Below are 24125 nucleotides of genomic sequence, written 5' to 3'. Positions count from 1 at the left end.
AAGGTTTCATTTCAATACTGATTAAGGATGTTGAAATTTTTATACTCTATTTTTATGGGTTCTTTGACTACATTGAAACAATGATTTCTGGGTAAGATCTGGTTTCTAAAAAGTGTTTCCTTATTTTAATTCTCTTTAAAAAGATTAGGGGGTATTTATATACAAAAGTTGCTTGTGAAAAGGGCATTTATAGTGATAAATTGACTGACCAGAGGCAAAGGAAAATTGCTTAAAAGACTGATAATGAGGGCAGGTGAGGGTATTATCAACATTGAAGACATTATCACTTCCCAAGGCCAGCCAATTATTAACTAATGCTCTCTTCATATGTCAACTCATTTAAGAATCTTAAGTAGACATTGCAGGGTGGTAATGCCCCAATAATTGGTGTTAGGTAATATCCCCTTGACAGTTTAACTCTCATGAATTGATACTACATGACCGATGGTTTTATTAACTAAATAAAATAGCTCATTCTTCTCTGTTATGAAATGAAGGAATGGATCATGTTGAATAATGTGGGAAATAATTACAGCATAGAAGGTTTTCTAAAAAACATGTTATATGAGAATCGTATGTGGAGCATCGGGTCAGTAAATTTTGATAGATTATTGGACAAGGTCAGGTGATCCACAGAGTTTTCCTTTTTCTTTGCAATTGAACACTTGCTATAGCATCAGAGTGATGACTAATTTATGGTAATAAGTGTTTCTGACATTAAAGATTTCTGGGAATTTAACACAACAGATATCATGGGAATCCAATGATTTCCCCATAATCCAGTTTAAAGGGAAATAATCCAGTAATATTACTCTCCTGTCAACATCAAACTTTTCATAGATTTACTAGCTTGGAAAAAGAAAATTAAGTTTTTTTTCCTCCCATCAATCCATTTACCTTAGGCATTTTTGCTTCAGCTATCATCATTTATGTGCTTTGATGCATTTCAACCTTACAAGGTAGTCTCTTGCCATTCTAAAAAGTCTTAAATTCACCCAGATACTCTAAACTCCTGAATGTAAGCATTCTTTTGCCTTATTTTTTGCTACTAAAAACTGTTTTGTAACTGTTGTTAAAAAGTTCATACATATTTATCTGTGTACAAAAGGTCATATATTAGTAAATTTAAATACTTGTCATATTTCATAGTTTACCTGTCCTCCTTTGTCTACCCCGGACTTAATTTTTTATAAGCAACTTGGTGGGTGTTTCTAGAAAAGCAGAGGACACTTACCCTACCGGTGAACCTGGTCCATGCTCCCAGTTTTTAGTGGAATCCAAGTTGCTCATTTGCTTTTGTTACTTTGTATGTATGATTTTAGTTATATCATGTTCTTTGTTATGTATGTCTGTTTTCCATGTCTGGTCTATGTCCCTGGATTACATTCTTTTGATTACCGCATAACCTTTTTTCCCTTGATTACCTCTTGCACTAAAAGACAAGCACACTACCCTGAGACCTAGTGGCAGATTCAGTGGGGGTGGGGTGCAGGGGGTTGCAATTAACATCCCCCTTTTAATTTGAAAATTTGTCATTTTCGGGTGTAAAATTAACAAAAAATGGTTAATAATGTCCTAGCACCCCCCTTTAATTCTTAGGAACCTTGACTGGCACTCCTACTTTTCATATTGTCTGGATACAGCCCTGACACCAGGAAGGTGGATTGACCCTTTGTACCCTTATGTACTTTAAGCCTAGTTTTTAATTCAATCATATAATATCACAATCTTTTAATGTCGATATTAGTGTGTAAATTAAAACTAATGGTATTGCTTTGATTTTAATCAGCAATAAACATCAACCAAAATTCTCAGTTATAAAATTGCCAGTTAGTTACAAAGTCTGCTAGTCTGCTTTAGATTTTGACATTAAGGAAAGTCAGTTTATTGGAAAAGTTGACAGTAAAACTGTGACAGAGTGTTTCAGTTATAAGCAATTTCATTTAATTAATGAAGTTATATAACTCTGAATCTAGAGAAATTAAAACAATTTGACATCATTACTTCTTGATGCTGATTCTTTCAGAAGTGATATTCTCAGGTTCTGATAAGGCATCTATTTGTCACAAATTTAAGCTTTATTTGTGAAGAAGTTTGTAATTATTGGAACTTCTGAGTGGCAATGATGCAACTTTGTATAATCTTTATTTGGACTTTAAACTCATTTATATCAATTCTTCATCCTTAAAAAGACTCTTATATCTTAGCATTTTGTTTTAATTGGAAGTTACAGAGAAATGCCAGCTATGTTTTTTTTTTAATTCATTACCAGTGGCATCAGACACTGGTCTAGCACCCAAAATTGTCGCAAAACTTGAAAAGTTACATGACTGTTTGCAACATCATCAATTTTTATGAATTTGATTGGAAATACCATGGAAGTTTAGGATGTTAATAGTTCTAAGGGTGTTTTTATTTTAGTTTTATTGTGCTCAAAAGAGAATAAACAGACAAAAATAAAGAATATTAAATTAAATGACCTACACTGACTCAACCAAAAACAGGATGTGTAGTGTTCAATGGAGAAATTTACACTGTAAGAATATATGGTATGATTAGTTAGATAATGGAGAATGAGATTTGAGCTATCATTCACACACAGATAATGGAGAATGAGATTTGAGCTATCATTCACACACAGATAATGGAGAATGAGATTTGAGCTACCATTCACACACAGATAATGGAGAATGAGATTTGAGCTATCATTCACACACAGATAATGGAGAATGAGATTTGAGCTATCATTCACACACAGATAATGGAGAATGAGATTTGAGCTATCATTCACACACAGATAATGGAGAATGAGATTTGAGCTATCATTCACACAGATTCAAATACCTATCAAATATATGTTTTATTTATAGCACTGTCTCATGAGCTATTCGAATAGACCTTGAGCCCGCAGGGCAAGTAGTCTATTTGGATAACGAGAAAGGCGGTGCTACAATTGATTTTTAACATGAATTGACAACACTTATTAATCAATAATTGACCATGAGAGGTATACAGACACGGGTAGCTCTTGTTATCATTCCACACGGAATCATTTTTGTCAGAGGCGGAGTTGTCCCTGTGCAATATTTATGCTAATGAGGTTGGATATTGCATGGCTATTTTCCAGTTGAGTTCTATGGGTACATGTGACCTTTCATGCAATATCATACAAGATTTGTAGTTAGAGCACACTTGATCTTCCTCTTATATTTATTTGGGAAATAGAACAAAGGAAAAATCTCAATCTACAATCTTGTTTAATGTCTTATTAATTAGCAGTCTTTGTAAGAATTATGCAAAATCTGAAAAATGTGACACACCCCAAAAAAGGTTACATATTTTTATTTTAGTAATTCAGTTGTTTTATGGGTCTTTATAGGTGAAATGTGTAATTATTCATTCGAATCTGTCTGCTCTTAGGAAATACCAACATTGAAAATCCAATAGATTCTGTTGTATTTGAGTGTCATTTGCAGAGTAAATTTCGAAATCTGCAGCACATTCTATATAATTTTTATCTCCTAAGAATACAGGTTGTATGAAAAACTTAATGTTAATTTCTGTTAACTATGGCAATTCAAACAAAATATCAAAAATGAAAATATGTAAGCTTTTCACCCATGAATCACATTTTGCATGATTCTTAACTGGAGTGCTACTTAAGTACCTAAACTATGCCATTCAATCAATACGACCTGTGAAGTTAACTATTTAACTTGCTGTAATCACTGGCAGACAAGGTTCAAGTTGCTTCTCTTTACTAGTTTTATGGTCATCATCATGAACTCGTGGATCGTTACATTGTATTCATCTGCGCCATGAAAACTGATTTGTTCAATGTGTCATAGTTTTCCTTTCTTCTTTCGTCTACCCCAAACTTGACTTTTTACGAGCAACTCGACGTGTGTTTCTAGAAAAGCAGAGGATGCTTACCCTACTGGTGCACCTGGTCCATGCTCCCAGTTTTTAGTGGAGTCTGAGTTGCTCATTTGCTTTTGTTACTTTGTATGTATGATTTCAGTTACTTTATGTTCTTTGTTGTGTATGTCTGTTTTCCATGTCTGGTCTTTGTCCCTGGATTACATTCTTTTGATTACCGCATAACCTTTTTTCCCTTGATTACCCTTTAGCTGTTATCTGAGTTAGTCTTAAAATTTTGTGTGATATAACATTGACTTCAATAATAAGCAAAATATTTCATCCTCTGTCTTCTACAGGAGTTAATGTAGATAAATAGGGTTTGTCTAATCAAAGACTGTCATCAAATTCTATGCATCTTTAAAGATTGTTGAGATTATTCTCACACTTATGTATTTTTTAAGTTTTGTGGAAGTGGGATTGTAAGTTTTGTGGCAGTAGGACTGTAAGTTTTGTCCTTATTCATCAAATATATTAAAAAAGATGATATACTGTAGGGTTTCCGTGAGCAATTGAGACTGTTTTGCAGTGAGTACAAATAAATTTGGTATTTTTATAGTCCTTTTCGTTTGTTTATATTCTGCAACTATATACTATTATGAATTTTTTTATATATATACCCTGGAAAAAGATGATAAATCATTACTTTTATGCCATCTTTTGAATGCAGACATATAAGGAACTGCCTTTTAACTGGTAACCTGTTTTCTGGATTAGGTGTTGCTCAATATGAAACTGGTGAACAGGAGACAATATTATGCTACTATCTAAATACAGCAATGATTTGTTAGACATTACTTTGTGTATACTAGGAATATAACGAGAATTGATATAGTGTATATGTCAAAGAGACAACAACCCCACTGGGATGAAAATGACATCCAAAGGCCCTAGAAGCCAAATTTCAGTATAAATGATAATTGTACTCATTCCTCGTTTCCTTAAGTAGAACTCTTCTTCATTTTGTCAATTAATTTGAATTTCAAATTTTGTCTCCTAAATTTTACTCAATAACTTTTATAACTTGTATACAAGCTGAAGAAGGTAGTTTATTGAGGTTTTATCTTGTGGATATTGGCATCTTGATTTTATCTTGTTAGTTGTCACCACTGACCAATAATCAGTCCCATAATTCTATTCATCTAACAAGATTCTATGTTGCATTTGTCTTGATCAGATTAACGGGAAACCCAATTTACATTATTACTGCTGTGAGAGAAACAGATAAATGACCAACATTCCTCTCAACTGATGTTAATTTATAAAAGTACTGTCTGACAAAGGCTAAAAGAATCGGAATTATCATTTCGTTGCTTTTAGATAGACCAATAAAAAGGATAATTTGTTGGCACGGAAATTATTGTAAGAGAATATTTATCTCAGATTTCTGTAGCAATTTCTTTCAACGTAAAAAGAATTTTGTTATAATCCTCACATTATCACTATGACTTAATTTTCTAGAAATGATGACTGGTGTACTTGTTTAGTTCATTTTGTAATGAAAGAGAAAAAAGGGGGGTAAAGATAAATCTCCCAAGTTGGATACCAATTTTCATGGATAAGGGAAGAAATACAAGTTTGTGGATTCTTGAATTAGTGGTTTTGAAGTTTTCAGCATACATGTAAATGGAAATCTCCTTTTCAATGGGAACCAAATTTTGTGGTTTGGCCTACCCAGGAAAACCACAAAAATTGGTACCCCACAAAAGATAGTAATTTCACAGTATACCTAATATATTTGGCATATAAATTTTCCAAACTTTTCCCAGACAGAAATTTAAAATAATTTTAATTTGTTTTTTTTTTCAGATGCTGTGACAGTGGTACTATACAATATGATGATTACTTTTAGTGGGATGACAACTGTCCCAGCACTTCAGGTAATATTATGTTCCCAAACGGAGGTCAAATTTTAAGATTTCCTTAAGGCTGTCATTTGAAGCCTAAAAAACTTTAAAACTTTTTCTGACTTCTAAACGTCATTTTCCTAAGTCCTTGACAGAATCAGCTTCAAATATTTGAGTTAGGAACCTGTGAAAACCAAACAATTTTTGCTCACTAAAAAGGGTTCAGTTTAGACAGGTTTTACAGTAGATTGGAGAATATAAGGCCGTTCAAGTTTCTCAGAACTAGAAGTGGGTGGCACTAGCAGGCTATGGGTAGTATAATATATAACCTATCTTAAATGAACCCTGAATAACCCACACAACTGAATTATCTGGATAACTTATCAATGTTCCTCTATACCAGTATCAGTGCATTTTTAAACTGAGATAACCATGCCTAAATGGAACACATTCTTTAGTCCAAGTGGTGTTTGGTTAAAACAGATTACACTGTAAGCCCTTAGTTTAGGTTTTGCAAATTTTGTATGACTACACAATTTATCACTTCTAACCCTGAACCTGTATGTTTTTCTTTGATTTTATTACAGCTTTTCACAATTTGTTTTTTTTTTTTTAGATATTCCTTGGATTTTTACAGTTTTTTGTTGTCAGTTTTGGTGGTATTGCCATTGGTGTGATATTTGGGATGCTTACTGCCATTATAACTAAATTTACAGAACATGTGAGGGGTAGGTATGGTTAGTGCTTAGTCATTGGGACGTATCTAATCAGATACAAGGCCTAGTAGTTATTGTGGTATCATGCTCACCTTGTGTGTGGGGTCATGGGTTATTCTTCTGACTGAGTCATACCAAAGACTCAGAAATCAGTAGTCATTACTTCTCCGCTAAGCACATAGCATGTAAGAAAAATAGTTATAACTAGTTGGATAAGAGTCAGAATATTGTTTGGGATGGCATGCTTACCCACAGGCTGTTTCTTCTGTGAGTGAACACATTTAAATTCAACTTGGTATGTCAGACTAGTGCATTGTTAGATTACTCTCATCCTGAAATGGTGCATTTTGACTTTAAAATATTTCAAAAGTTACACAAGGGGAGTTCTACCCTTTCCCATCCTTCTAGATCATCCACTGTGAATAATTATACATAATGGAACCTAATACATGTCTTTAAAGTAATTCTTACTTTATAATTTCAGTGATTGAACCTTTATCTGTGTTTGTATTAGCCTATATGGCATATCTAGTTGCCGAACTTTTCCATTTCTCAGGTATTATAAGGTAAGATAGTTTAATATAGGCCTTTTCTGTAACTGCATTTTTTGTATACCTTCACTGGAAAGTCATGAGTATCCAATTTCCATCACACTTTTGGTTTCTAGATGATAATTTAAGAAACTCTAATCTGAATCAATAAAGATCAAGTTTGATATAGATAATAGTACATTTATGGCCTTTTTTTATACCCTCACTAAATGATTGTCTATCCAAAATTTGCTGCAATTATCTCAACTCCCAATTTGTAATATGGCTTTATATGGGTGAGGCATATTTTGTCAGCAATTTTGCTATGGATATCAACTTCCTGTCTTGAACAAGTGGCTGTATACCAAGCACAACAATGCATACAGATTGATGTTTTATTTTTATTATTTGTAAAAATCTGAGGTATCTTTAATCATAGGATTAAATATGTTTCAGTATTAGTTCGAATGTTCTTTACAGGTTTGAAACAATCTTTCAATTTTTTTCCTGAGATGACTTGCAAAGGGAAGCAATCTTTCAAAAGAAAAATACTTGTTAATTATATTGATTTAACTTCTTGGGCAGTCTCATGTAGCCTTACAGTGCAGGATGTCATGGGTTTTACTTCTCAGATTGTTCATACAGAAGACTTTTTCCAAATTGAAGTCTCTGCTTTTTTTTATTGGCTTAACATATTGTATTAGGGAGATAGAGTGAAGACCAGCTGAGTCTGAATAATGTGTTAAGTGGGATGTTATTACACCCCATGCAACGAAGTTGCGAAGAGTATGTTTTTAACCCGTCCGTCAGTGCGTCAGTCCATCTTTCCGGACTTTTTTTTTCTAAAAGCTTCCAGATATTGACATGATTTTTGGTATATAAATTCGCCATGATAAGTTATAGGTCAAGTTTATGTTTTGATCTGCTACAATGATATTTACTTTGGATTAACTAAAACTCGAAGAAACCACAGTCTGGAGTTTTAACTACCATTCTGAGTAACAGAAGTTAGTTAGAAGATAAAGGTCTAAAGCCTAAAAAACACACTTATTCCTTTTTTATCAGGGTCCTTCTACATGTATTTCTCTTACATAAAAATTTATTTTTTTGGGGACGCGTGGGGTATGTGAGCACGCTCACTAAGGTTCTTCAATTTTTATGGTCCTTTTGCTCATTAAGAAAATGACTCAGCAATGCTGGACTGGTTCAAAGCAGGGTCTGTTCGATTAATAAAACATTCTCATCCAGAAATGCAGGACTTAAAACTACAATTTATCAACAAAATTATCTAAATTTCATGATAAAATTTAAAATATGATAGAATTACATTACTGCAAGGAAAAAAATAATGACAATGATATCACCCATGAAATGTCAACTACAACCAGTTTTACCCAAGGGAGACTATTCAAGCTATGCTATATTGTTTAATGAAACTATGTCACATTAACCCTGTGCCATCAATTAACTTGACATTTTGTGAAACACAATTTAAGAGTAATTACTTGGTAACTGTTTAGGTATAATTGTTCCATGGGGGACCATTTTCAGCTGTTTTTGTGGATCTTTCAAACCATTATTTCTAATTAAAAGGGACAAAGTTGTGTTAAGACATGTCAAATTCTGAACTCCATAAATTGACAAATTACAGAAGTTTTTTACCATAAATCCATTCCTGCAAACACTATATGTATTACAGTTGGCTACATGTTTTATATATTCGGTTATGCTTTACCCAAGGATCTGTTTCATGTATTTGGTAATTATTGCGTAATTAAATTTGATTTAAGCTTTTTGGTTGTTTTCTAGATGGTTTGAATATATTTTATTAAAAAGTCCAAATTGACTAAAATTATGTGCCACTCATTGCCTGATTCTTACACAGAATGGTACTAAATGACAGAGATATATTCAAAGGGGTGGAGAAGATGTCTAGTCCCCCCCCTTCCACTGAAATTGGAAAAAATGTTGAAATCTGCTTTTCCTCAATTTTTTTTACCCCATATTGTATCTTACTTAGTTAAAAAACTGTTTCTGTTTGAATCACCTTCTTCACTCTCAAAACATTGGATCTGCCCCTTTGGTGTATATTTTTTTCCTCTTTCAGCATCATCGCCTGTGGTCTTGCCCAAGCACAGTATGCATTCCATAATATATCACAGAAATCTCGTACCACTATCAAATACTTCAGTAAAATGCAAAGGTAAGTCACAGGAGTCTTCTTCCACTATAAAATACATTAGTAAAATGCAGAGGTAAATCACAGAAGTCCTGTGCCATTGTAGTGATGGTATTTTTAGTACCATTGCAGAATATTAAAAAAAATATCATGCTGTAGGAAAATTTAAATTTGTTGAAGTTTATGGTTTATTTAGATATTGACACTTAATCATAATGCTATATTTTTGTCTCATAGATTTCTCTAATGTTAAAAATAATAGCATAAATTTTAGCAATTATTTAATGTTTTGAAAAAAATTTCAAATAGAATGTGTTTTAAAGAAAGAACTCACCCTGACATCTTGAAATCTATCTTTTTTACTTCAATGTTTTAGAAAGAGCACCTAGTATGTCATAAGGAAGCAACCATTTGATTTCTATGTATGTAGGGGGTAAGATCAGATTTTGTGTATTTGTTTTCAGGATACATTCTGACCTGACTTTTGATATTTTATTCTAGCCTGTCCTGGATTTACCAAATTGTTAATCCTGGATTTTTTTAAACCATACATTATGTTCTTGCCTTTTTATTTAAAATTTGATCCTAGCCCCCCTCCCCCTAAAAATCAAATGGTTTCTACCTAAATGAATCTTTAATGAATTTGCCACTGTCCAGTAGGTTTGTTGTTCTTATTTTTCAGTTCTATCAGTGATTGTGTGATATTTGTGTTTTTGGGTATAGCCTTATGTAAAGATGGGATGTTTAAACATGACAATTGGCATCTAGGATTTATTCTCTGGACTTTAGCACTTTGTCTTTTCTATAGATTCTTTGGTAAGTTTAGGCTTGGTCATTGAATGAAATGTAAATCCTCTATTGAGAGATGCACTATTGTGTGCAAAACAATATTATATACTGATGTATTGAGAGACATGTTATAGTATAGCACTGTCAATCCACCTGTCTGTTATCTCATTCATCATACCATAGATCAAACAAACTTTGACCAATTTCAATGATTTTTTGTATATTTTCCATCATGAAAGGATGGTCTATTTTTTTTTATTATTTCACCTTTTTTTTAATGTGGACAGTGCGTCAGAGGCGTCCTATATTTGTAGAATGTAACACCTGATAGAAAGTGAAAAAAATTTTTGACCATTGCACATGTACAGAGGCACTGTTTTGTTTAAAATATGTCATAGAGCTCAGTCCATCATAGGCATAATAGGCCTAAAATCGTATTATAGTAGTTTGAACACTACAAAAATCCCGGATTTGTTGTCTTATTTGTGCTTTAAGGAGGTAGACCTAGGGCAAGGTACATAACTCTTGAAATCAGTGATATGTTTGTATCAAATTCAATTTCACCAAAGGCTATTAAGCTTTCATTTGAAACAGAATGAAATCATTCCAAGTTTCTTACATGAGATTGATGTCAAATGCTGAATACAAATGTTCCAATGATTTATAAGAGTTGTGCCCCTTACCTCAGGTCTACCTCCTTAAAGTTGATTTTTTACAATACCTTAACCAGTGTGCAGCTGCCTTTTTATACCTCATCACATGAAGTGGAAAGGTAGTTTGTGATACCTTCTGTGTGTCCTTCTCTCTGTCTGTCTGTCTGTCTTCCCCTGATGGTTTCCACATGATAACTCTTGAAGATGTTAAAAAGTCTTTTTCAAATATTATAGTCATTGAGAATCATAAAATACAGATCAAGTATAAATTTCACTTTGATTAGGTTATTTACAGCCATTTGTTTTTACCCCCTAAATTTTTTTCAACATGACAGTGTATCATTTAATGTTCCATTAGTTACTCTAATTTTATAATATCTCATCATAAGCTTACACGATGAAGAATGGCAAGAAATGCAGACAAAAATTTTCCTGCCTACTTTTCGTATTGAAATAAAACTATTTTTCACCGGAAAAATATCAATAATTGATGTTGCCATTACCATATAAATAATCAAGCTTATGGATCTTAAATCAATCAGTTCTTTTTTTGAGAAAAAAAAAACTACATGAGACTTATTATGTGGATTTTCCCATCATATTTAAATGAGCTCCTCTGAGATTCTTCCAGTACACTGATTTTTCAATCCAATTTTATTAAATTTATAGCATTATGCATCCTGTCAATCATATTAGGAATTTTTTTGATAATTGAAAACTGAGTCCTTTTTAACAGATACATTTAAAATGTTCCTTTAGAATAATATCTCCGACAATGTTTTTTATTTCAAGTTCATTTTTTTTGTCTCATGGATATTTATCTATGTCTCTTTTCCGTCTTTTGATGAAAATTATTGACAACTGGAATTGAATAAACTCCTGGTTATGTCCAAGTAGAAATGAAACAGGCAGACGAATAGATGATGTAAGAAATGCACCAGTAAATTAAAAAGGTGTCATGTAATTATATGGTTACCATCACGATGATGGATTCCGTCTCGTCATTTGAGATATACTCGATCATTGAGAGGTCATGGAGAGAAAGCAGCTTTATATTCCGTTTAATTGATTGAATGTATCCACACTTTTTGTCATTAATGTGGCTAGTTATAAGATCTTTGTTGATGTTGGTAGCATAGGCCAAAAAAATGATATGTCTGTTTCCTGGTATCCTACCTGCCTTATTTTTGTGCCAACCCTGAAACTAAATGGCCTCTGTCATTTATGGTTCCATCTTCTGTATTTTGTAGTTGTTTTCCTGTTAACTTGCTTTGTCAACAAATCTAACAGAGTGAGAAGAATTGGTAAAGAAGAGCAGTTTATTATGGTAAAAATTATTTATTTCTGCTAATAAAACCTGCCTTTTAATTCAAATGTCCCCTCCCTTATATCTACCCTATAATGGTTGCAGTAATCCCTTCCCTCCAGCCTCCCTTTACTGAGGTAATTCCTCCCATCTGTTTACCCTGTAATGATTGCTGAAGTAACACCTTCCCTCCAACCTCCCTTTACTGAGATAATCCCTCCCATCTATCCACCCTGTAATGGCTGCTGAAGAACCTCTTCCCTCCAACTTCCCTTTACTGAGGTAATCCCTTCCATCTGTCCACCCTGTAATGGTTGCTGAAGTAACCCCTTCCCTCCAACCTCCCTTTACTGAGGTAATCCCTCCCACCTATCCACCCTGTAATGGTAGCTGAAGTAACCCCTTCCCTCCAACCTCCCCTTACTGATGTAGTCCCTCCCATCTATCCACCCAGTAATGGTTGCTGAAGTATTTTTCCCTTCCATCCACACTGTAATGATTACTGAAGTAACCTCTTCCCTCCAACCAACCTTTAGTGATTATTGAAGTTACCCATCCCCTCCAACCACTCTGTCATAAGTAACACCTCCATCCAACCACCCTTTAATGATTATTGAAGTAACCCCTCCCCTCCAACCAAGATTTTTTTATTCTAGATAGCAAAAATAATAATTTAACTGAATGATGCTTAAAACAAAATCAGGAAGCAGTTATTAGTTCTGCTAAATAGATTTAACACATGATACTTCTACAGAGGAGAATTGACAATTTAAACAAATTCATATATTATGTTGCTATGACAACACCTCAAGAAATAATTCTTGGTGACAATAGAAATTTAAAGCAATTGGATAATATTAAAATTTACAAATATTGATGTGTATATTTTCAGGCGTATGGAGGTTTGCGGGGTGCTGTAGCCTTCTCATTGGTTGACCTTTTAGAAGGTAATGGTGATCTCCCTAAAGCCATGTTTACTACTACTCTGATGGTACTAATATTCTTCACAGTGTTTGTACAGGTATGTGTAATTACAGTAAAACATGTCCATAGCAACCATATGTATTCAGCAATAGCCTGTCTTAAAAGACTTGCATTAAAATATCTTTAAGTAGTGCACTCTATGTAAAATTAAGCTATACATTAAGACCACCTGTCTTTTGTGACCATGGTTTTAATCTCCCTTGGAAGGTCACATGGAGGTAGACCTAGGTTAAGGGACATATCTCCTACAAATCATTGGTATGCTTGTGTAAACTATTTAACAAGAATCACAGAAAAGCATCTAAGTAACTTAGATTATGATTATTTTCATTGTGTTTCAAGTGAAAGCCTGACAGGTTTTGAAGAAATTAAATAGAATACAAACATATCACTGATTTCATGAGTTATGTCCCTTACCGTAGGTCTACCTCCTTGAGACAGGTATGCCTGTATAATCAAGATGCTAAAAGTTTTGAATGCCTTCAGACCCAAATTATCAAGTAAACTTCTTTTCCATAAAAAAAAATTTGAATGATTTCTTTCACATTCTTTTTTTTTACCAAGAAGGAACTCAATTGTGCCATCAATCCTTTGTGGCAATTTATTTTCAAACTTGTAAGTTATTAAATTAAATTGCACTCAAAACTGAAGCACTCTTTTGAGTTAATCTGCAAGGAGGTTTAATATTTAAGTGTCAGTTTTTGTAATAATCAGGCACTGGGTAAAACATAGTATGAAAAAAAAACCATAGTGTAAATTGACAATTTGCACCATCAGAAGCATAGATAAAAGACAAGATTTTTTGCATCATGTTTGCGCATTGAGTTATAATTTCATTGAAATGCACTGAAAATGAACATTTCAAGGGCAGATAACTCTGTCAAAAACCTCATTTTTTAACATTATATTGAAAAATTTCTGAGCAAATCCAGTGATGCAGAAAACAAATAATAGTCTTTTAAAATACAGAAAGCATCCTCAAGTAACATTATATTGTTAGATTGGTGGGGTTTGAGATGCCCGTTTCTGATTTTTCCGATTTTGCCTGATTCTTAAAAACACTTACACTTAAAAGTCTCCCAAATTAAGTTTATACATCATTTTTGTTTTTTGTTTCTTATCAGCTCTTACAAATAATGCCTACACCAATCAATGATTATATTTTTATCAGGGAATATCTATCAAGCCATTGGTAAAGTTTTTAAGAGTCAAGTTGGAGAGTACAGATAAAGTTACCATTGGTGAAGAAATTAATTCTCATGTAAGCTGAAAATATAGAAATAGATATTTGATTCACCTGTCTAAACTGAACTTAAATGTTCTGTTTTAACAGGTGTTTGGTTTACAGGGTTTGAAATCCATTAATTGATTGGACTTCAGAAGATGTCTGGTTCAGACTGGTTTCTGGTTTATTCAGGGTTCAGTTATGACTCTTTTCATGTATAAAGGATCTTCAGAAAGAACATGCACTAAGGATATCCCAGGAAATTGAAAATTAAGATCAGAGACTTATTTTATACCCTGCCACAAGAAGTTGCAAGGTATTTTGTGATACTTTTCAGAAGGTTGCATGTTAGTCCCGTACAGTTTCCAGACGATAATTTTAGAACAGATTAATGATGTTTTGAAATTTTGTATTGTTGTTAAGCACTATAAAATACAGGTTAAGTTCAATTTTCAGCTAAATTCAAAATGTAGTTTTCAATTTGGCCATTTTAAAAATTTTGCTTCCCCTTTTTGTCACCATTAAGTGGGGGGTATTAATCAATGTTCCATGAATGCCCTTTTTTGTCACTTCTGAAAGGGAATTTAAATGTAGTTTGAAACTGATAAAAGTAGAAAACAAATTTAAATAGAATTGTGATTTGACTTATAATGGCAAATAATTTTAGTTATTTATTTCCTAATGGCTTGTGTTCCTTCAAATAAAAATCTTAAAAGGTTTTTTGTATTAAGTGAAAAATTTTCAAGTATTTTAATGAAAGAAAAACATCTCAAATACACATACTATGTCATCAAATTCATTTCTGGAATAATAAAAATTTGAATATTAATGATACAGTACCTGAAACAATCCGAGCAACAAAACTTGCGATTGGTCATCAATCAAGGATCAGTTTCCGATCAGTCATTGATTCGTCAAACCGATTTATTAAACCAGTGATCACATCACGTGACCACAGAGCGATCAATATATTTTACGGTTTCTGTTGTTTTCCTTGTCAATTTTATACATATTTACATAATCCATTAGATTTCAACATCAATTTATACTTTCATTTTACATTTGTTTTATTTTTAACAGATCATCCATCATTTTACATAACAAGTCTGCGATCAGATCGGTCATCGGTTATCGATTGGTTAGTGATTAGTCAGTCGGCGGTCATCGATTGGTCAGGGATCAATCAGTTAGCGGTCATCGGTCCATCTAATATTTGCGCGAATCGGTTCAAGGACTGTAGTTATCTCCCCTGAAAATCAAATCATTGTCATATTCTACAGGTGACAGACCATGTAATGGCTGGAATTGAAGAAGTGTTGGGGAGGAGAGGGGAACACCATTTCAGGGTATGTAAAATCAACAAATAATATGTTCATTTGACAGAATCCATAGAAACTTGCTGCCACGATTTTCAGCTCATTTTGTAGATAAAACCACATTTCATATGGACAGAAAATTAATCATTAAATAAGGATTTAACATTTTATTCTCATGATAAATAGTAGATGGATTGAAATTTGTGAGGCATTAAAGTATTTCTGTTATTTTTTTATTTACATAATTTTTTATTATAGAACTAATATTTTCATTTCTAATTATTTTTCTGGGTTTATATGATTTGGGTTTTTTAATTTCTGGTTGACATGTACACCTACTTATGATAATACTATTTTGATTAAATTTTATAATCATAAAATATCGTGTGTCCTTATGTATTGTAAGACTAACACTTTATTTCTTGCATCTACAATTGTTTACCAGGGAATAAATCATAAGACAGCTGTTGTAGGGCTGCATAAATAAACATTGTATTTCTCTAACTCAGATAATAGATCATTATCAGTTTGCAGGGATTTCAGATTAAGGGTGGTATTAGTAGAACTATAGGCCTAGCAAAGCTATGCAAAAAATATTGGAGGGGGGGTAGTGAAAAATCAGATTTTAATGCCAAAAAATTTTTTAAGCAACTTTTGGGCATATGCTATAAAAGACTGGTAGTGCCATGACTTCTTTCACATTTCCTGATTGATGTTAGACATTTTGCAGTTGTACCTTGACATTTCTCAGCTCCAAGTTGACATTTCATAGTTCCAACATGGAACTGAGAAATGATAACTTGAAAGTGGGAAATGTGAAGTGTGAAAGTGAGAAATGTCAACTTGGAAGTGAGAAATGTCAACTTGGAAATGAGAAATGTCAAGTAGGAACTGTGAAATATGAAAGAAATCATGGCACTACTGATCATTTGTACTATGCCAAGCACACCATCCAGCTTTCTTTTCCAAATTAAGTATTTTCAAATGTGTTTTTATTTACAGGAAATACTTGAGTTCTACAACAGTAAATACCTGAAGCACTGGTTGCAGAAAAATCCTACATCAACAGATGAACATATCATGTCATTGTATGAAAAGATTGCTTTGCAGTAAGTAAATTAGAGAGAAAAAAGGGGAACAACTCCTTCTTATGTCAAGTCATGTTTAAAAAATGGAGAAAAATATATAAAAACAGACATACTTGGTCTTCGTGTCATGTAAATATTGCTCTGTCCATCTTTCAACCATTCTGTCTCTCTATATTTCTGTCTTGTATTCAGACCTGTCCTTAACCTTAAACTTATGCAGCAATGTACCATGTGGGATGTTCTTGTGTGCCTGCTTTTATTTGTTATTTTTATCTAAATTAGTTCTGGATAATCATCATGAAACTGATTGGTAATACATTGTGCTCTTGTTTTCTTTTTGATCTAAATTAACTTTACTTTAATATACTGTTAGACTTTATCTGTCATAATGGTAAGGATACCCAGCTTGTATCTTCAACTCCTTCTAAACCCCTTTCAAAGCTTCTAATGAGACTTTTAGATATTTATAAATGATTGATTAAGTATATTTGTAATGCCATTGTATACCTGCTATTTAGTTTTGATCCGAGTGGATTTGGGGTTTTCATTTGCACAACTTGCAGATGACTCCGATATGAGAAACCCAGTTTTTTATGGGAATTATGTTTATTATATATTAAAATACAGGTATTTTAAAATGAAAAGAAACTACATGTACATAACAGGGCGCTCTGTAATTTTAGAGTGTAAAGAAATCATTCTGCTTCTAAGGCAATTATTCCACATCTCTCAATACAAATTTTGAAAAAAAGTGACATTTCTTTGTATTTTCTCAAATTATTACATCATACAAGATATCAACTTTTTTGAACGGTATATGATCAGAAAATAGGCCATACTGTGTATTCAAACTTATATGAGCAATTTTTGTTTATATGAATTTCTTATGTGATATTCTGTTTGGTTTCAGACAACATTTTGAAGGTTTGGCTGGCAGTAAAATGATTCAGGAAAAATATGTCAGTGATGAAAATCTACCACTACTAATACCAGATGAAGTTAGGAATCAGATGTAAGTTATGTACAAACATACTGTCCCCAAAAATTATATCCATCAAATAGTGTACTAACCACTTTTAACGTATCCATGACAATACATATTAAAATATGTACATGTACAGTGAAATCTGTCCAAAGCAAACTCCTTCTGGACTTTAGATTTAGATCAGTTTATACAGGTTTCAGTTTACCAAGGTTCAAAACACAATAAATTGATATGGAAGAAGTTGCAAAGTATCTGGTTTGGACAGGTTTCCTGAATACTCAGTGTTTAGTTTAAACAAGTTCAGGGTTCAGTTTAGACAGGTTTTCTGAATAGTCAGGGTTAAGTTTAGACAGGTTTTTTTCATTATTCAGGATTCAGTATAGACAGGTTTTCTGAATACTCAGGGTTCAGTTTAGACAATTTTTCTGAATATTCAGGGTTCAGTTTAGACAGGTTTTTTTTATTATTTACGGTTCATTTTAGACAGGTTTCACTGAATTCACACATTTCACTTTGAATTTCCAGAGCAAAAGATATCATTAAATAACTATGGTAAAGCTTGGAATAGAAGGTAAATGGAATGATGTTGATAGAAATTTGTCACCAAAAATGACTTAAATTCATATGGTACTTAACACCATAAAGACCAATTACTCACACAGATAAACAATATTTGTACACATTTGTTGTAAATGACAAATATGTTTTAATGCATTATTACTGTATTTTGACCACTTTTAATCAACATACACCCACCATAATTCTCCTACTGTTAGATCTTCTCAATCTACCCCTTTTTCCGACACAGTCGATATAGTTTCGCCTTTTATGCCTTTTTATAACCTTAAAAACTTTCTCCTATGGAAACGAGTCACCTGATTGCAATTCTGTTTCCTGGTTGACCAAAAACTGTATCTAAAATTGAAATTGCGAGCCTTGTATTATTTTCTTGATTGAAATGTAGAAAATTATAAGTAAAAAGAACAAAATTTTACTGTGTCTGCTATCCTTTTTTAAAAAGATAGTACTTGTTTTCATTAACACCATGTTGAACACCTTAGAATAAGCAGATTTTTTAAGTATTTTGAATAAAATCTTATTTATATGAATTCCGTACATTTATTAATTTAAAGGTCACAGTCATTTGAGGGGAGATCCTACACTTTAACTTCTCTTGTAAATAGAGTTAGAAGCAATAAAAATGGAGATAATCACAATATAAACAGACACAAAGAAAAATTCATTTTATTTGTAGTATAGAAGAAGAGACTGAGCCAGAAGATGAAGATGAAGAAAGTGATAATGATCTAGTGCTGCCACCTATCACAATAGCGGCACCAGGATCATACTCACCAACCCCAGCACCAATACCAGTGGACATGGGCAGTACTCCAATAACATCACCGATGCATTCCTCGACAGAACTAAATATGCTCCATCCAGAGATGTTGGATGATTGGCTGGACAAGAAGATTGCAGAAGAAAGAGAAGGTTGGATGAAACAATCTGCATGAGTCAAACCTTTCACCTTTCTATGTATCAACCCTTTTCATATATATAAACCATTTTTATTAACCCTTTAATATATCAACCCATTTTTATATATATAATTAATCGTCTAATTAGAAGTCAACAATCACTCTTACAGGTTGATGGATCGTTAAAAACCTAACAATACATTATATAAATGTCTAAATATGTTTAACATCACCATAAGATGGTAAAATTTACATTTGGGGACAGGGAAAAAGCAAATTTGAAAAATGTCTATTTTCTGGGTTACTTGTATTTCTTCTTGTCTAATGGCTTCCCTTTTGCTGAATCCTTTAAATATGTACTGGTTATGACAACTCAACTTATTCAAATGAAGAAAGGAGTTTGTTATTTTAAAATGTGTTTCAAGATCTAGTACTCCAGTATTATTAAATCTTTTCCCTTTGAAATACTGATATCTATAAGAATTGTTAACGTGGCTGATACTTAGTATGTAAATTTCAGAAACTCATGGTGTGTATTTGCAATTCTGAACTAATCATTGACTTTGGGTGCTAATATCTATATGTCTCCATTTTTTTTTTAAGAAAATACAAATTTTGGGCCAATATAGATCTATATTTTGCGGGTTGATAAAGGTCCAATTTTTAGAAAACCAAACATTCATCTCTCAAATCAACCAAATCAGATCCAATCAAGAACGATAACTCTGTTTACTCATGCAAAGTGCTAATTTCATGTACAACCTATATATGATTTTTATCTCAAAAGAGTGACAACAGAATGACATACTAAGACTGTTTATATTGCTTATACTGTAAAAGTATTCATTTTTGCTGTGTACTAATTTTTGCTATTTTCACAATGGACAGAAAAGCGTGAAAAATAGTACCTGTGGAACTTTTTAACACTAAATAAATTTATCAGTTTTGTGATATTGCAAAAATTGATACGAATATGTTCACTTGATAGAATTCATGAAAATTGATATGTTTACAGTAGTCCGTAGCTGTTTCTTAATCAGATATGAAAGTGATTTGTGTTGGTTTTTTTTACATACATGAATAATCTCCTGTCTGTTTTATAAAGACTGCTTAACTTAATAACTTTTATCATTTGCAGAAGATAGAAAGACATTTGAGAAAGCTGGTCGCAAGAAATCCTTGTTTCCACAATTTAGGAGGAAAGAACATCCTAGAGACATGGAACCTACAGCAAAAGATGTGAGACGTTTAATGGCGCCATCACGACGTGATGTAAGTGTTTTCTTTCTCTGTCCAGGTTGTAGATGAGTAAAAACTTTGAAAGTGCTCATATACATCTGTGCAAATGATAAATTGTAGAGTAGGCAAAGTCTCCATGTCTGGACCTCAATATTGTTAAAATCCCTATTTTACAGGTGAATGATATAATCTGTCTATTTTGTCAACTCTGTGCCATCTAGACTTGTAATTGTTTTAAGGTAGTAGACCTAGGGTAAGGTACACAACTCTTACAAATTATTGGAACATTTGTATTCAGCATTTTACATCAATCTCGTGTAAGTGTCAAAGTAACTTGTACTAATTTTATTCTGTTTCAAATGAAAGCTTGATAGGCTTTGTTGAACAATGAGCAGATGTAGGGAAAATAAGTCCCTTTTTCTAGGAAAATTTTATAAATTTTCAATGTGCAAAATTTTGGCAAAAATGAGAAAATTATATCCTAGAAACCTTTTCATCTATTTAATAAAAGTGTAGAGATTAGGACCCCTATTATAATTTACTGATCTACTCCGGGATTTAGAAACATAATCTTGATCCATTGAATGCCTAACAATTGCATGTATATTTTTTAGGTAGTTCATAGAAAACTGGACAAAAACTTGAAAAATGACAGCAGTGCTGATCTTTTGAAATTTTTACAAGAAAAACAAATGAGAACAAGAAGAATGTCACGTGCTGTGTTAGGAGGTGGAACATCCACGCCTGTAGGATCTCAAACAAATATACATCATAGTCCTCGCAGGTCAAGTGTTGCTGCATCTAACATGGCTGCTAGTAACTACCGTAGAAGGTTGAGTTTGGCTGTGCCAGAACGTCCTAAGTTTCAGAGAGATCGTAGTCCATCTGATTTCACTGGAATGAAACCAGACATGAACTACTTTAGAGGTGTTGGAGATGCATTGAAAAATGGAGAAGAAAGAAAAACTTCTCTTAGGAAGAAAAGAAATCCTTTTAAAAAAGCATTAACATTGAACTTTGAACCTGAGGTTACACAGTTGGTTAATCATAAATCACCGTCCAGAAGTCCAAGACCATTCGATGCAATACAAGAGCATGGAGAAGGGGAAGAGGATACAGATGAACATGACACATCTAGAAGTTCTGCAGCTTCCACTGACTCAGCAGAGAAAAGGAGACGATTTAGATTTAAAAAATCTCGCTCAATGAGTGGTAGTGGGGATAAACATGATCAAATTACTCGTGCTGATACTGATCCATCCTGTGAAAAAAGTTCGAAGGTTAAATTTGATTTAAAATCTGAAATAAAACCTAAATCTCATAAGAAAAAGTCTATGCACCAAACCAAAGCACTTGATCATTCCATCAGCTCAGGTGAAAACACAGACGAAACTGGTTCCCCTTCCAGTAAATCAGACTTTAGACCAGGAACCAGTTCTTCACCTGTAATTGATCCAAAATCCATCATGTTTGGACTAGATGATACTGGTTCTTACCAGAATGAACAGGATGACCCTGCAAAGTTACTGATCAGTCAGGATCATAATTTGAGGAAATCGTCATATACTGAAGCCATGTCTCATGCTGTTCCAGAGGGGGGAAAGATTGAAGTACTAGAAAACTTGACCAAGAAAGACAAAAGTATGAAAAAACAAAAGAGCCTGTGATGATAGTCTAAATTAGGAATAATTTAACAGTGGAACCTAATCTTATACTTTTTTTTATGAATCATTCTATGGAAATGTCATTTAATACTGTCAAATAGCATCAATAGATCCAGTCAAGCCTGTCTTAACCTGATTAAACCTAAAACCTATCCAAACCAGAAACTGTGTTAACTAAACACATGTCAAAATCAAACATATTCTACAATACATTAAAGGTATGGTTTTGGTAGATTTCACTGTAGCAGACCTTCCTTTCACAGAATTATGTAAACCTCTGGCGTCAGGTGAAAAGGTTTCCATAGACCTCTAATGTCAGTTGCATAGGTCTCTATAGACCTTTGGTGTCAGGTGCATTGGACTCTGTAAGTCTCTGGTGTCAGGTGCACTGGACTCTGTAAGTTTCTGGTGTCAGGTGCACTGGACTCTGTAAGCCTCTGGTGTCAGGTGCATTTGACTATGTAAGTTTCTGGTGTCAGGTACACTGGGCTCTGTAAGCCTCTGGTGTCAGGTGCACTGGACTCTGTAAGCCTCTGGTGTCAGGTTCACAGGTTTCACTGTTTTTTTTTTTGTGATTTACACAGTTTGATGCAATGTAGTTTATTTATTTCATTTCATTTATATTTTTAAATTCATCATCAATAGACGTTTTATTATTGTCTACAAGATAAAATTAATACAGTTTATTGTAAAAAAAATAATGTAAGGCAAATTTTTAATTTTTCACAAGACATGACATATACATGAATGTGATTAGTTGCATGGAGATCAAAAGTTTACCATTTATAAACAAATTACTTTGCAATCGTTCTTTTGTAACCATGGTTCTATGGGAATTTAAACCTTTTTTCAATTTTATTATCTGGTTTTAAAATAGACTGCAAAATTATTATTCAATACCCATCAATAGTGTATTATGGGTGAAAATTTTGATTGCGTACACCAAAATGAGTTGACTTGCTTTTAAGAAAAATATGGTGTGATATCATGATTTAAAAATGGATTGTTTGTGCATAAAACAATCCAACATCTATCATTTTACCCATAATTCCATTGTTTCTGATATGACAAATGAATAATATTGGTTTTATTAGTGTATGTATACACAAGAAAAATTGCAACTGATGTTTTTCATATGTTTAGAACTAACAAATTAATTCATAAAACAAGTGAATAAAATATTATGGTTATTATAAGTCTTCCATTGGACAGTTAACGTGTGAAAAAAATTCAGGTTTACATACATTTCCAATACATTTTTAACTAAGTAATTTATAGGCACAAATCTATATTGGTCCTGAACAAATGTTTCGTTATGTTTTTTTTTTTTTTAAGACTTGAAAACTTGTGTTGCAATTTTGTTTCAGTGTCAACAGCATTTTCTTTTAATCTTATCTCAAATGTTTGAAAATCTGTATGTATTGTATGAAAGAAATCCTAAAGACCTTGTGATAGTGTTGAGTAGTATTTTGTTAAATATTTATCTATATCTTTAGTTTCAGTGTTTTTGTTTTATACATGAACTGTGATATATTTTATCAATATTTACAGAACTTGTTGACTAGGTAATTATAAATTTATAACTTGTATTTTCTGTCACTGTTCAATTTCATGTTTTCTGTGGTTATTTTTTTTTCTTTCATGTTGCTTTGTTAATCAATTCTTCTTCTTTTTAAAGTAGTTCTTCCCCTAAGAATCATGCAAATGTGATTCACTAAAAAAAAGTCAAAAATTATTTATGAAATGGACAATGAATTTCCACATGAAGTCTGCTGATAAAACATTTTATGCTATGTGTTGATATATTAGGTTATCTCTCTTTGAAAGAAATTAGCCATGCATTCCATTGACCTTTTTGCCACTGCTAGAAGAATAATTATACCAAACCTGTGATGAATTTAAATACTCTGAAGCAATCTTAGATATATAAAAAAAATTATGATTTCTATGTGTAATCTGTGCAAATTTCCTTATGTAAGTACCCTGTATCAGTTTCACAGTACAGATAGTGATGATTTATCATTATAATCGTATATTTCAAGTATTGTTTCAGCCAAGAGTCATGCAAAAGCAGATGATAAGTGACTCATGCATACCTCTATACAAAAATAGTGATTTTAGTAACTGGAAACCCTTTAGAATACCTAATGGATATCTACATACAAAGTGGCAGTGAAAATCAGGTTTTGGAGATATTTACACCAAAAT

General features: G+C 32.7%; 1 protein-coding gene across 3 annotated transcripts in view; it reads left to right on the top strand.

Moving 5' to 3' along the window:
* LOC148626646 (uncharacterized) overlaps positions 1-23400 on the top strand; it is a 71897-nt gene extending 48497 nt beyond the window's left edge. For all 3 annotated transcript variants that reach the window (XM_088570809.1, XM_088570808.1, XM_088570810.1), the window contains 14 exons: positions 5728-5798; positions 6382-6493; positions 6966-7047; positions 9119-9214; positions 9873-10006; positions 11883-11959; positions 12831-12959; positions 14094-14183; positions 15428-15493; positions 16466-16572; positions 17462-17563; positions 18792-19027; positions 20153-20286; positions 20868-23400. In XM_088570809.1, coding sequence (XP_088426935.1) covers positions 5728-5798; positions 6382-6493; positions 6966-7047; positions 9119-9214; positions 9873-10006; positions 11883-11959; positions 12831-12959; positions 14094-14183; positions 15428-15493; positions 16466-16572; positions 17462-17563; positions 18792-19027; positions 20153-20286; positions 20868-21920 — 2489 coding nt within the window. In that variant the 3' untranslated portion in view covers positions 21921-23400. The remainder of the gene's footprint in view (positions 1-5727; positions 5799-6381; positions 6494-6965; positions 7048-9118; positions 9215-9872; positions 10007-11882; positions 11960-12830; positions 12960-14093; positions 14184-15427; positions 15494-16465; positions 16573-17461; positions 17564-18791; positions 19028-20152; positions 20287-20867) is intronic.
* Positions 23401-24125: the final 725 nt, after the last annotated feature.

The sequence above is a fragment of the Perna viridis genome, chromosome 2, assembly GCF_037379345.1.
Source record: "Perna viridis isolate PV_CMFRI_1.1 ecotype Kerala chromosome 2, ASM3737934v1, whole genome shotgun sequence".
NCBI lineage: Eukaryota > Metazoa > Mollusca > Bivalvia > Mytilida > Mytilidae > Perna > Perna viridis.
The sequence above is the reverse complement of the archived record's forward strand: the minus strand, read 5'-3'. Positions and strand labels throughout refer to the sequence as shown.